This window comes from Haliaeetus albicilla, chromosome 5 (genome assembly GCF_947461875.1).
Source record: "Haliaeetus albicilla chromosome 5, bHalAlb1.1, whole genome shotgun sequence".
In the NCBI taxonomy this organism is placed as follows: Eukaryota; Metazoa; Chordata; class Aves; order Accipitriformes; family Accipitridae; genus Haliaeetus; species Haliaeetus albicilla.
In genome coordinates this window covers 38,972,845-38,986,164 of record NC_091487.1, presented here as the reverse complement: position 1 = coordinate 38,986,164, position 13,320 = coordinate 38,972,845, and the positions used below count along the sequence as shown (strand labels likewise).

The 13,320-nt window shown below is 42.0% G+C and overlaps 1 protein-coding gene across 6 annotated transcripts in view; it reads right to left on the bottom strand.

Moving 5' to 3' along the window:
• SMOC1 (SPARC related modular calcium binding 1) overlaps nt 1–13,320 on the bottom strand; it is a 139,750-nt gene that overhangs the window by 41,906 nt on the left and 84,524 nt on the right. For 5 of the 6 annotated variants that reach the window (XM_069784234.1, XM_069784235.1, XM_069784237.1 and 2 more), the window contains exons 6-7: nt 12,061–12,150; nt 7,153–7,233 (exon numbers count right to left, since the gene is read on the bottom strand). In XM_069784234.1, the coding sequence (XP_069640335.1) occupies nt 7,153–7,233; nt 12,061–12,150 (171 nt within the window). The remainder of the gene's footprint in view (nt 1–7,152; nt 7,234–12,060; nt 12,151–13,320) is intronic. The other variant, XM_069784236.1, reaches the window with a different exon arrangement.

Genomic DNA, 13,320 nt, shown 5'->3' with positions numbered 1-13,320 from the left:
CTCCCTGCACCCCCCCCCCGCCCCCATGGGATGGGGGGAGACAATCAGAAGGAAAAAGGTAAAACTTGTGGGCTGAGATAAGAACAGTTTAATAGAACAGAAAGGAAGAAACTAATAATGATAATAATAACAATGATAAAATTACAATAATAATACTAATAAAAGGACTGGAATATACAAAACAAGTGTTGCACAATGCAATTGCTCACCACTCGCTGACCGATGCCCAATTAGTTCCTGAGCAGTGATCCACACCCCCGAGGCCAACTGCCCCCAGTTTACATACTGGGCATGACATCACATGGTATGGAATACCCCTCTGGCTAGTTTGGGTCAGCTGCCCTGGTTGTGTCCCCTCCCAACTTCTTGTGCCCCTCCAGCCTTCTTGCTGGCTGGGCATGAGAAGCTGAAAAATCCTTGACTTAGTCTAAACACTACTGAGCAACATCTGAAAACATCAGTGTGTTGTCAACACTCTTCTCGTACTGAATCCAAACCATAACACCATACCAGCTACTAGAAAGAAAATTAACTCTGTCCCAGCTGAAACCAGGACACAACTAGTTTAGTAGTAGCAGAAAGTAGGAGAAAAGTAGCAGGAGATGCAGAAGCCCATGGTCTCACATGTCTTTAAATAATGAGGTGAGGAGTGCTGTGCACCATGAGTAGAACAAGATAGCTAAGGAATAAGGCTGAGAAGACGGGATAAAAGACGGGTGAGAAACTGTCCCTATTCAAAACAGTGCTTTGCTTTTCAAGAGCCTCATCTGAATTTACCTGCAACTCCCTGGTCTCTGCAGTGTTCCACATTTCCAAGGCACAAGGAAATTTGCTCCAACTCCAAATAACTATACATTCAACACAAATGGGTGCGCTGTCTCCCCACTCTGGAAAATAACATAGGCATTCAAGCTCCTTGTGGTTACTCCTCACTGCTAAAAAGGAAAATCCCAATAACAAATCAAACTTTTGTCTAACCTTGGCTATTTTTGGTGTATCCCACCAAAACTGCCATATTCCTTTTTAAGGGCAAATCAGCAGGCCCTCCCTGTTATATGTCAGTTGGTCTCACTTGACAATCTGACTCAGGAGGAACTACATTGATTCTCAATACAGGTGGCTTAAAAGCAGACTCCTTGTTTATGTATGGGATCCTATAAGGACTCCATATGGCTAAGGCAAGATACCATGAGCACATTTCCCCTAGGAGCAATCACTATCTCTGATCCTTAAGAAAGGCGTGCCGCAAAATGGTATTACTTCCTACATAAGTTCTAGAAAGAGGGAGCTATTTTGGGGTGCCATGTGGATCGTCTTGCCTTTTTTTCCCTGCAAGTGGGAAAAAACTTAAGGAAGGAACACAGACAAACCACAGAACCCAGGTCCTGGCAGCACACTTGATATAATCACAACCCACCTCACTGTGCAGATCTCTGGAGACAAACTCCACCCAAGAGTACACAGACTCCTTTTGGGGTGGATGGTGGGGTGTGCTTCTGCTTCTTGCAAAAGCATATATGGATACGCAGCTTTCAACCTGTTTCTCCCTTTCAGAAGCCCTAAAGTTTGGGCTCCGAGTGAATTCAATTAACAAAAAGAAACGTGAATGCCACCATTCTTGTTTTCAAAGCTCATTTACAGTTATACTCTGTCCACTAAGAGCTCCTGACAACAGAAAGCTCTATCACTGGAAAGCTGTCACATGAGATGCCTGCATGATGCTTGGGTGCCAGAGCTGAACAGAATAGGCCACATGGAATTGGCCCCCATTCAACAAGCAAGATTTTGAAATAAACAGCTATGGGGTTTTTCTTTCTTTTTTTTTTTCTTTTTCTTTTTTTTTTTTTTTTAACTAGGCACACACAAACCTGTCTTCAGCTGCTAACCTTAATATATTACTCATTCTTCCTTTCAAATAACGTCATGTTCAAAACTTCACTGACTGCAGAACATTTACTTGAGATTGCTACTGCTGGTTTCTCTAGAGCTGTTTATTTTTCCATTCATGAGCTCATTACATCACTCTGTGGTTTTCTTAAAGGTTGTCAGGGTAAGCTGGATACAGGCTGGAATCTCTTGCTAACTAAACCCAAATCACTAAGTAGCACAAATGGATTTGGAGATAACCCAACTCTCGAAATGAGGAACAACCATAGATTCTTCAGTGGAGATGAGGTGCTCCCAAACAGGCAGACATTAGATGTATTTTCTTGGAAGAGAGATACGTTATCAAGTGTTTTCCTAGATTAAGAAATGTAAAAGAATAATCGTTTGGACTGTTGCAGGCTGGAATAGGTCACAGGGAGGAGGTAGGAAAATAAGAGGCTGAAACAGTAAAAGCAGAATGAAAACACAGTTCCCACCCATGCTGATTAGAGAATGGCCACTGCAAAGGTCCCATCTGTATCGGCTCCTGCTCTGGCAGTATTAAAAATCAATGACACATCACAGAGGGCAGTGCTAAATAACAGGCTTAGTTTGGGGTATCCATGTGTGTGCACATGCAGATGTGCATGTTTGGGGAACATGAAAATCAATTCAAAACAAACATCAAAAAATGTTTTTGTTACCTTGCCACAGCAAACAAAATATTGTATTGATCTAGATCTTTCACTTGCCCCAAAAAGAAAAACTGACTTTTGGGCTTTTAGGATTCATAAAGGCAGAAGACTTAATTCATAAGTGTAGAAAAACTGTAACTTTTCTACTACTCAACAGTCCAGATGTTAGACCATGTTCATATTTTGGTTCCTGCCTCTGGCCACAAGATTTGAACCTGCATCTCACCCTACTGAGAAAGAGATCTAGTCATCATTTCATTCTTTAAGGCAAGCTGGGGTAACAGCACTAGCAATCCCTCCTAGCAATGCTGGTTTACTTTGCATAGAAAAATTCACTGGGAAAACGCCTGGAGACATTTAGATTCTCAGTCAAGTGCTCTAATCACCAGGATAGAGTAATTCTGCTTTTCCTGATCCCTATCTTGATCAGTATTTACACATGCCAAGCGAAACTTAAATGGTCAAAAGAAAGGACTGTTTCAGGAGAACCTCTTCTGTTTGTCAACAGTAAATGGAAGGTGGAACACTCGGATTTGAAATGCAGCTCTTATGAGATACAGGCTGCGTATGCAACACAGGATGTCACCACCTCTGCAATGCTCAGCTACGTGGTGGTTGGTTCACTCTGAAGCCCAACATTGACTAAAGGCAATGACAGCGAATTACAGAGCCTATTTGTCTCCATATAGCAATTCTTAAATTCTCCTCATGGTTGATGTAGTGATGGTGCTAGCTTTCCAAGATGTCCAGTGTCAGTGCTGATTAGAGAGCAGCACACGTCCTCTGACAGTAGTATCTACTGGACTTCTCTGCACTGCAAAGGACAGGGCTATATAACGACCACAGGGAGGAGAGAGATCAGGGTTAAGTGTTTCAGTACACAAACTCCAAGGAATAGGGCAGGCTTTCAAGAACTCAAGACTAATGAAAAAGAACAGCAATAAAAGAAGAGTTAGGCTGGATTTTACAAAAAGAAAAATCCTAAGATTGAGTTCAGACAGCAGAGCAGTTTCCTGTGGGAAGTGAAATCTTTATTGCCTAAGGCATTTATGCTACACTAGAAAATGCTACTCTTCATACAGTATGAACATTCACTAGCGCTAAGGCAGTAGATTAGATGACCTACTAGGTCTTTTCTCACCTCTAATTTCACTGATCCCATTAAATTGCTGCAAGAGGATACCAGGCTGTATCTGCTTCAAGACAGTAAGTGCAGGCTCAGAAAGACAATATAGCTGAGTGAATACCAAAACAAAAAATTCCAATCTTGCACTAGTACAACTTAACCCTTTAAAAATAACTGAAAAATCAGAAATGTGCTAACCATTAATATTTCAAGCTGAGAAGGGCCAAAAGCAATTAAAAACATCCCCTAGTTTTGCATGCCCATCTCATGACAGCTGTTTCATTATCTTCAGCCAAGACAGACTTGAAGACATTTGAAGAACCTGATTCTAAATTATAATTTTCCTCCCCAGCTCTTTGTTGTTCAATCCCACCTATCCTACTGTATTGGGTTTGTGCGGCAGGGTTTTGGTAGCGGGGAGGGGCTACAGGGGTGGCTCCTGTGAGAAGCTGCTGGAAGCTTCCCCAGCTCCAAGTCAGAGTTTCCTCTGGCCCAGGCCGAGCCCATCAGCGACGGTGGCAGTGCCTCTGGGAGAACGGATTTAAGAAGGGGAACCTGCAGCGGAGAGAGGAGTGGGATGTGAGAGGAACCCCTGTGCAGACACCGAGGTCAGTGAGGAAGGAGGAGGATGAGGGGATGCCCCTGCAGCCCGCGGTGAGGCGGCAGGCTGTCCCCCCCAGCCCACGGAGGTCCTCAGTGGAGCAGATATCCACCTGCAGCCCGTGGAGGACCCCATGGCCGGAGCAGGTGGATGACCCCGAAGACGGCCGTGACTCCATGGGAAAGCCCACTCTGGAGCAGCCTGTGTCTGAAGGACTGCAGGCTGCAGAAGGGACCCACGCTGGAGCAGTTCCTGAAGAGCTGCCGCCCGTGGGAAGGACCCACGTTGGAGAAGTTTGTGCAGAACTGTCTCCCATGGGAGGGACCCCACGGTGGAGCAGGGGAAGAGTATGAGGAGGAGTCCTGCCCCTGAGGAGGAAGGAGCAGCAGAGACGACGTGTGATGAACTGACCCCAACCCCCATTCCCCGTCCTCCTGCGCTGCTGGGGGGAGGAGGGAGAGAAAATGGGGAGTGGAGTTGTGCTGGGAATGAGGGGGGGGGGGCGGGGGGCGGAGGTGGTTTTACATCTCATTATCCTGTTTTGATTTGATTGGTAACAAATTAAATTGATTTTGTTTTTTACCCGAGTCTGGTTTTCGCCTGTGACCATAACTGGCAGGTGACCCCTCCCTGTCCTCATCTCAACCCACGAGCTTTTTGTTATATTTTCTCCTCCCCATCCCACTGAGGGGAGGAGAGAGCAAGCAGCCATGTGGTGCTTTGCTGCTGGCTGGGCTTAAACCACACCACCTAACATTGCCTCTTAACATATATGACAAGGGATGAAAGGAAGGAAAGGTACTAAACAAGGGGGTTAGGCTTCCCTGGTTGAAAGAAACAGGCTAAAGTAGCCCACACCTAATATCAGCTAAACCATAGCCCTATTTTGAGGAGGCAGCATTTCTTGGTATCAAGAATTTGATGTAAGAAATGGAGATGGCTGTGTATTTGTATGGCCTAATGTGGAAATTTGGGGCTAAAAATTGGCAACCCAGTCTCTTAATGAGGTCCTACAGCAAATGAGTGTCAGGGCAATCAGTAAGGCTGAGTAAGATGAACCACACATCTCTCTTTAGCTAGCTGTAGAAACCACCTCTTACAGAACTCTCCAATTTTCCAGATGATAATTTATTTTCAATTTGTAGCATGCACCCACAATAACCATTTGAATAACAGAAATGACATGAGAACCAATTGAAAAAAAAAGTGGACAAAACTAAACTCACAAAAGGAACTCTTCCATGAACAAAATTCCGGTTTACATCAGGCAGCTTCCTGACTAAACACTTGAACAAATAGATTGCCTTTACAACGTGAAAGCCAGCCTACTTTAGCTCTGTTGGACCAAGAAAGGGTGGGAGACAGAGTCTCAAGTAAAAGATGCTCCTGCTCCCAAGTCCCTTTATAGCCTCCTAGAAACCAGATTTAGGAACTCTTATTTCCATTGCAGCTACCAGGTTTGCTGCATTGGAAGGAAAGTTGGTCTCCAACATAGGTAAGACCCATTACACAGGATTTTAATATTATCCCGTCACCTTCAATTGCACTGTGAGCTGCTGGGACAACCAGAGGCTCACAAAACACAAGCTACATTTGCTCTCCCGTGAAAGACATCCTTAAACAAGTATGCTGATACTCCTACAACATCTGAAGCTTCTGGATGATTCCCACTAGCAGTTCTTACACGACCCCCCTGCTATAAAAACAGTCAGGAGACTGTTGCTAAAACTGAGGTCTGGGCAATGATGGATGTCCTCCTGCCAAGAGCTCCTCTCCACCCTTCAGCAAGAGAATCTCACCTAACCTAGCACTGATTTCACCCTGTAGTTGGAAAGTGGCACAGGAAAGTTAAGGGAACTGCTGAGTGCCAGGACTGCTCTCTGGCTAATCCAGAAATACCAGGTGAGGAGGTACTTCAAGCTATCACAATTTATCTGTTCTGGGGACTGGAGTTATTCCCAACAGCTGTTCTAGGCATATATTGTTTCATAACATAGATGCAATAGTAGCAGCTCCTATTTAAACCTTACAGTAAACCCATGCCTTTTTAAGGCAATTTTCTTCTTTTGATATTCCCTTTACATTTTTCCTTTCTCCCACTTCAGTTAAAATATATCAGATAGAAACCATTCTTACCGAGAATCCCTAACTTTCCTCTTCAGATTCTTCCAGTTTCTTGTGATTTCAGTGACTTCACACAGTTTCACCTTCATCTCCAATCTCAAGTTTTACATCCTAACTTCACATCTTCCTGCTCCCCCTTTTCCTACTCACATTCATGATCTTTTCTTTGCTGTTTTGTATGCTTGGGTCTTCCCTCATCCACTCTTACCACAAAAATAATCTCAACATTTACTTAGGCCCAGACATAAATAACCTACTTTCAGTTGTGAAATAATGTAATCATTTCTCTATCAAAAAACATCCACTGCAGAGAAGAATCTTGAAGTTGCTAGAAAAGAAGCCCCTCTCTGTATTTTCTCAACTGCTTAGACCAAAACCACAGCCCAGATCTTGGAGCCAAATGCATCAGTTCGTACATCGATGAAAGACTGCTGAATAGCAAACAGAATAAAGATGACAGCTGGCTGGGATGAATTAATAGAAGAAGAAATTAGAGGCTCCCCAGTTACAGTTTGGGGAAACAGAAACATCCCTCATCACACATCGACTATGGCCTTCTGGACACAAAAAAGGATGCTATCTGAAATTATTTGATAGCCTACACTTCAAGTCCCGCAACACTGGAAAGCGGAAGGATAGCTACAAGGAAGAAAGAATGAAACAAGAACAGACAGTGAGGGACTGCAGCCTACTTAAAAGAAACCTTTTTTTCTTTTTTTTTTTTTATGATGGAACATTACCTGAATTCCTTATACTGGAGCTGTTCAGTTTGGAATCTTTGATGACCAAGTGCTTAATCCAAAGGGTGGGTGCCGTGATTTCTGAAAGAGAAAAAATAACTACCTTAAAGAAACTACAGCAACTACTGAATACACATGGTTGTTACTCATGAGGACAAGATGTTTGCTACAATCATGCCTTAACTGATCCATCATCTTTGTAGAGATCAGGTCATCCCCTGGTGAGGTCTTCCACCTCTTATGAACCACTATTTGTAAATCTTCCACAAGGTTATCTCATTATCTTCCTGTTCCAGAGTACCTCTCTGCCAGCAAAACATTTTTATTCCCCTCCCTCTACCCCCCACTTCCTAAATTATCAAGTCTAAAGCCTTTCTCCTCAACACAAAGCGATCTCAAAGGTTATGTTCTGTGCTATAGTATATATTGGTTTCCAGATTAAAAAAAAAGTCAATTCAGACCTTAAATATTGCTTTAACAGCCCAAGAAGAGCTGACCACAGTCAGTTCCCTAAAACAAGCAACAACAAAATCCGAAATAAATAGGCAGAGAAATGAAGATATTTCTGGAAAGACTTAAAAGGAAGTCTGTTAAAGAAACAAGTTCTTCTTAGAAAAGCATGTCTGATGCACTACAACCAAGACATCCAAACATAAATTTGTGGGAAAAAAAGTGCTTAGAGCACCTCCTCCGAGGTGTTACAATCAACTTCAAAACACAGCAGAACTTGCCCTAAGCCACAGAAATGACACAACATTAGCACTTGATTAGAACTGAGCAAAGCAGTACTCGATACCATGGGCTAGACCTCCTAAAGTGACATTTTCAGAACCGATATTTTCTTTAAAAATTTCAGTTTCCACAAAAGCATGCCTTTAATACTAGATCCTGGAGTTTGTCTTAAGTTCCTCTAAGAAGTTTTTACAAGAGTTTTCCTGCTCCCTTGTTGACATTTACATGGATCTGCTCAGCAAGGGAGAAGCTGGCTGACTGCAAGAGAAACTGATTACACATTATAAGAGCATGAAGGAAAAATGAAAGAGAATTTTTCCTTCCTAAATGTTTTCAGTTACATTGATTGTAGGCATTATTGTAATCATGTTCAGGGCATTTTTTTCATATGGAAATATAGGCTGAACACTGATATTCCAGCAGTAGTAAAAGTTTGCTAAACAAAGATTGCCATATCTACTGGTTTCACTACACTATTTCATTGTCACTCAGTGATGATGTGCTCCTATAAATACATATTCCCATAGACTTTGGGCCTTTGGGGGGGAGAACTACATCAAATTAAACACCGAGTGAGAGGCAGAAAGGGGGAAAACACAAAAGTAGAAAAAGTCCAAAGTGCTAGATGCAAACTCCTAAATCTGGGATGAAATTTAGCTCTGACTCTGTATTGTATGGACTGGGTTTGTCTACAGCTGAAAAACGAGGGACAACCAAAGTCAATAGATGACAAAGAACGGGTCAGGGCCTTTAGAGACACAACAGTGCATATCTTTAAATGAGATTGAAAGGTGCAGGAAAAGGAATTGTCAGAAAAGAGGAGAAAGGAAAAGAAAAGGAAATGAATCCTTTGGAATCTACCATAAAAATGTACTTTCCATCCACTTAGCCTGGACATTTTTTGGAATACAGGTAAGCAACACAGACTCCTCTGAACAACAGATTTGTGGAAAGAGTAGATTCCCACTGAGTTAAGAGGTGAAGTTTACCAAAAAGAGAAAATGTTTAAAGAAATTATTCTTTAGGAAATGAATACAACTTGTACATTGAAACTAAATAGAGGGTGCATGCAAAGAAAACAGAGGGGGGGAATAAAATTTTTTTAATTTAAAACCATAGCAAGGACCATTAATAAAATACTCTTCTGCAGAGGAGAATCTTGTCCTAAGAGGAGATTCACTATAAACATTGCTGAGATCTACATTGTAATGAAGTGAAATAATTTTTAAAGAGATGGCTGCTTTATGATTCAAACCTTGGACAGGAGAGTTTAAGTTATCTGATCTACATTATCTCTGGCACTGCTCTGTTATGCCCTCAGGCAGGATAGTAGGGAGTGGGAGGGGAACTTATTATGCCCGAAATGTGAATTTTCATTATCCTCTAATGTAGGTGAAAACATGAGAAAGGTGAACCTTCATCTTGGAGATGTTGAGGTCCAAGAAGTATCACACATTTCAGAGGCAGCTGAGTGTATTTAATGCCCTTTGAAAAAAGTCAGCCCCTTGTGGATTGAAGGTAGGCACCCAAAAACAAAGCATGAAAATAAATTCCACATTTTTATTATCCATTCACGTTGCTATCAGCTCTACCCTGGTTGCCTGACTTTGAATACACAGGTTTTCAGGAGCTCAGCAGATCTCAAACCCACTGAAATTGAATGGTATTTGGACTTTAACTCCTTTGAACACCTATGAAGAGTCCAGACCTGACAGGTGAATGGAGAACTGTTTTGCCCTTTTCTGTCATCTGACATGTGTCAGACACCAAGTACAAGCCATTCCTCAAGAAGACCTACCCAAGACACTGGGAGAGTATTCTAGTGAAGTATCATGACATGTTTGCTCAGACAGAATCAAGGGATTGTTCAGGATGACATCCTGAGGTGTCTAGTCCAACCTTGTCCTCCAGACAGGTTCAGCTACAAGAAAAGATCAGGTTGCTCATGGCTTTATCCAACTGGCTCGAAACAGAAGGACAGAATATCGCCTCTCTGGGCAATCTGTTCCACTGCCTCATTGTCTTCACAGTGACTAAGTTTTTCCTTACATCCAGTCCAAACATTTTGTTTCAGTTTACAACTGTTGTCTCTCATCATGCATTACTGTGAACAGCCTTCTTGATAAACTTCCCTGTAGGTATTGGAAAGCTGCTATTAGGTCCCCTTTAAGTCTTCTCTTCTCCAGGCTAAACGCTTCTTACTCTCTTCCTGATGTACCCACTTTAAGCTACTGTTGGAGACAGTACGCTCAAAGGTGGTGGATTACACAAACTTTTGGTCAGACCCAGAATGGATTTTCTTGTGCTTAGTGCTACAACCACCACTGAAATCTAGTTAGTCCTATTTTACTAAGAGGGATGACAAAAACAGAGAGTGACAAAATTAGCAGAGGTTATTCATTGATGCATAGCTTGATTAACCTGCCTGTCATATTCTCTTCTCCCAAGTCATAAGGGACCCTGCTAATACAACAGGAAGCCATTGCATTACTCATTCTCTCGAGAAGTCTAGGAGATAAGGTCTTGCATAATGTATTGCAAGATTTGTGAAGGGCAATCTTTCACTGTACAGTCCAAGCCCATTTATAAGACTTGATTTCACCTACAAATCAAAGCGAAGGGTTTTGATTGAAAATGTTTTTCATAGAAGATAGGATAAGATTTTTTTCAGACTCTGCCTGTCACCAGAAGGACCAGAAAAGGTCTGTTCACTACATCATTTCTCAAGAACTTTGCCCAGTTCTATTTGAATGACCAAAACGTTGAGTTTCTCCTAGAAGGAGCTTCTGAACGGGCTGTATTAACCCGATCAGCTCACTCCTGCATTTTACTAGTGCATTCATTCCTTTGAATATCTATGGGCACCCTCTCAGGGGGAAACTTAAAGGCCAGAAGTTTGTGATTACAAACAGCAATTTAATACAACATCAGTTTGCTGCCAGGCGGAACTTTCTTTTGATATAAACAAGAGATAGTCAGCAAGGCTTCAGTCTCCTTTGTTTATTTGAGAATGCTTTTTGCTCTGAGGGCTTTGCTTTGTTTCTTAAAGCTCACAAGAAGATTCTTACAAACCCACAATCACTAAATAGAGGTGACAGGACTACAGTATCTTGCCATTAAATAAGCTTATTTTAGCAACAAACCCCCCCCACCTCATCACCTGTTTTTACAAAGCAGCAGGAGTTAACAGCACTACCTACTCTTGCTCAGTAGTCTCCATTTCTGCCTTTGATCCAGTTTAAAAAAAAAAAAAAAAAAAGTGTCACATACAGCAGCTGAGTATGAAAATGCATAGGCTTTCCCTCACTGCCTTATGGTCCACAGTTTCAGATGGGTCACAAGAGTGGTTCGGACTTCAGCCCATAGCTTGACTATAATGGTTGTGGATTTAAATCTGTAGAAAACATGCACTACTAAGCAACATGCAAGATATAAGCAGCTGCTAATAGGCCCATTCGCTACCCAAGGACCACTATCCCCACTAGTATTTATGTTTGTACGTGTAAAAGGCTTGAACCCTCTGTGATGACAGCCATTTTATCGTTGTTTCAAGGCTTCCAAGGGACTAAGGTCCGATATTCCCTCTCCAAAATAATACAACTGCAAGATCAGCCCATTTGAGAAGGAAACTGCCTTGGTGGGCTCCGAATTAAGTGGGCCCAGGACACTGACTTCATTTGCTTAAATAGTATGTGCGTCAATGAAAGTAATTGCTAAATAAAGAAACCTCCCAGCAATTTTCTTCCAAGTCAACATTCACAAGCTGTGGTTTAGCACTACCCTCCCTTTCATGAAGCTCTAACGCATTGCAGAGGTTATGAAACTGCCAGCATTGGTATCATGAGGGTGGAGAGAATAAGGGGGTAAGGACAGTCTAAAGAAAGTTACCATTTCTGACTTGATGCACACTTTTTTTGCCGTGACACCTTTTCCTCTAAGGTTACCCCAGGAATCTGGTCAACTGCTGTTATTGTTGGATTCCAGGGAAGAGGGGAGGATGTAAAAGGATTAGGGAAAATGCCTGAGGTCCCAAGGGCACTGTGAAATTTGGATAACTTATGAGATTCACCAGTTTTTCTGCTTTGCAGGATAAAGAAAGCATTTGAGCCATAAATCCTAGGGAAAAGGGAGAGGGAAGTAGCTTTTCTTTGTTGTTATTTTAAGGGATGCTCTTACCTTCTCCATCGAAAATAGGCTGGGTTTCCATTGTAGGCGTTGGCTTCGAACCGTCATCTGAATTGAGGGTTAAAAAGAATCGAAAAGAAACTACCATTATTGAGGTAAATACTATCTACTCTCCAGTACTGTTGAATGATTGGGATTTGTACATGGCCCGGCCAAGTCCAGAAGAGAGAGAAGACAGACAGAACGAAAACAGTTTACACTAACAGCAATAACATTTAACATAGCAAGCATGCATCAAGCACTATCCTTAGACTTAAAAGAAGCCTCCCCACCTCCCTCCCCTCTCCCTCCCCAAACCATTGGTGTGCATCACCTGGCAGTCTCCCCTTGTTGCACTGATCAGGCAATCACCTTTTTTGTTTCAGGTGGCTATATATCCCACACAGGTCATTTCCTGAGATAGCAAAGGTCTGGAGATTGCTGTCCCACTGTGTCTTTCTCCTTATTCTTTTTGTTCAAAAGAAAAACTCTTCTTCTGAAACTTACCTGTGCAGAACCTGGCACCAGCATTCACTGAAGAGCTGTTAGAAAGGGATGGCCAATAGCAAATCTTTTTTCTTACAATGTCTGCATCAAGGTGTTCTCTAATTGCAGTGGTGTGGCAGTGTCTTCTAATTGCAAAATCATGGAAAAAGAACTTCTCTTGCATTAGTTTTTTTGTGTGCAAGAGCTCTCCATGTCTTCTGACCACAAGTCTTTCATAATTAAAAGAGTCAACAAAAAAAGATTCCACAGGAAATATAAATCTCAATATTCAGAGATGGACCACAGGGGAAAGTGTTCAGTTTACACTCTCTTTGGCTTAGTATGCCTATCCATCATACGTACAGGCCCGGCTTGGATTCAGGCTGAGTCTAATTTCCCCAGTGCTCAGAAGGATCTGGATTTCAAGCCCCAGCTTGGAGCATCTTTACATAGCACTAGAACAGTGGCATAGCTTTAAGTGAGGCAAAACTTTTGATTGTGGGCATGCTAAACTGGAACAAACTGTAGAGGAATGTCTTTTGTTACATTGCAAGATTAGAAAATAGAATATTGCATTCTATTGCATTAGAAAACAGAATATAGAATATGGGATCTAAACTAAGATGAGATTAGCCTAGAATTGCTTTTCTTTTCCTTTTTGGAATACAGTGACTTTTAAAACTTACAATTTGTAAAAACTACTTTTTGCATATTTTATAGGCAAAGATGACACTAGGCATCAGCAAGGTGGGCGGTAACCTAAAATGTAAAGTTACCCAGCAAAAA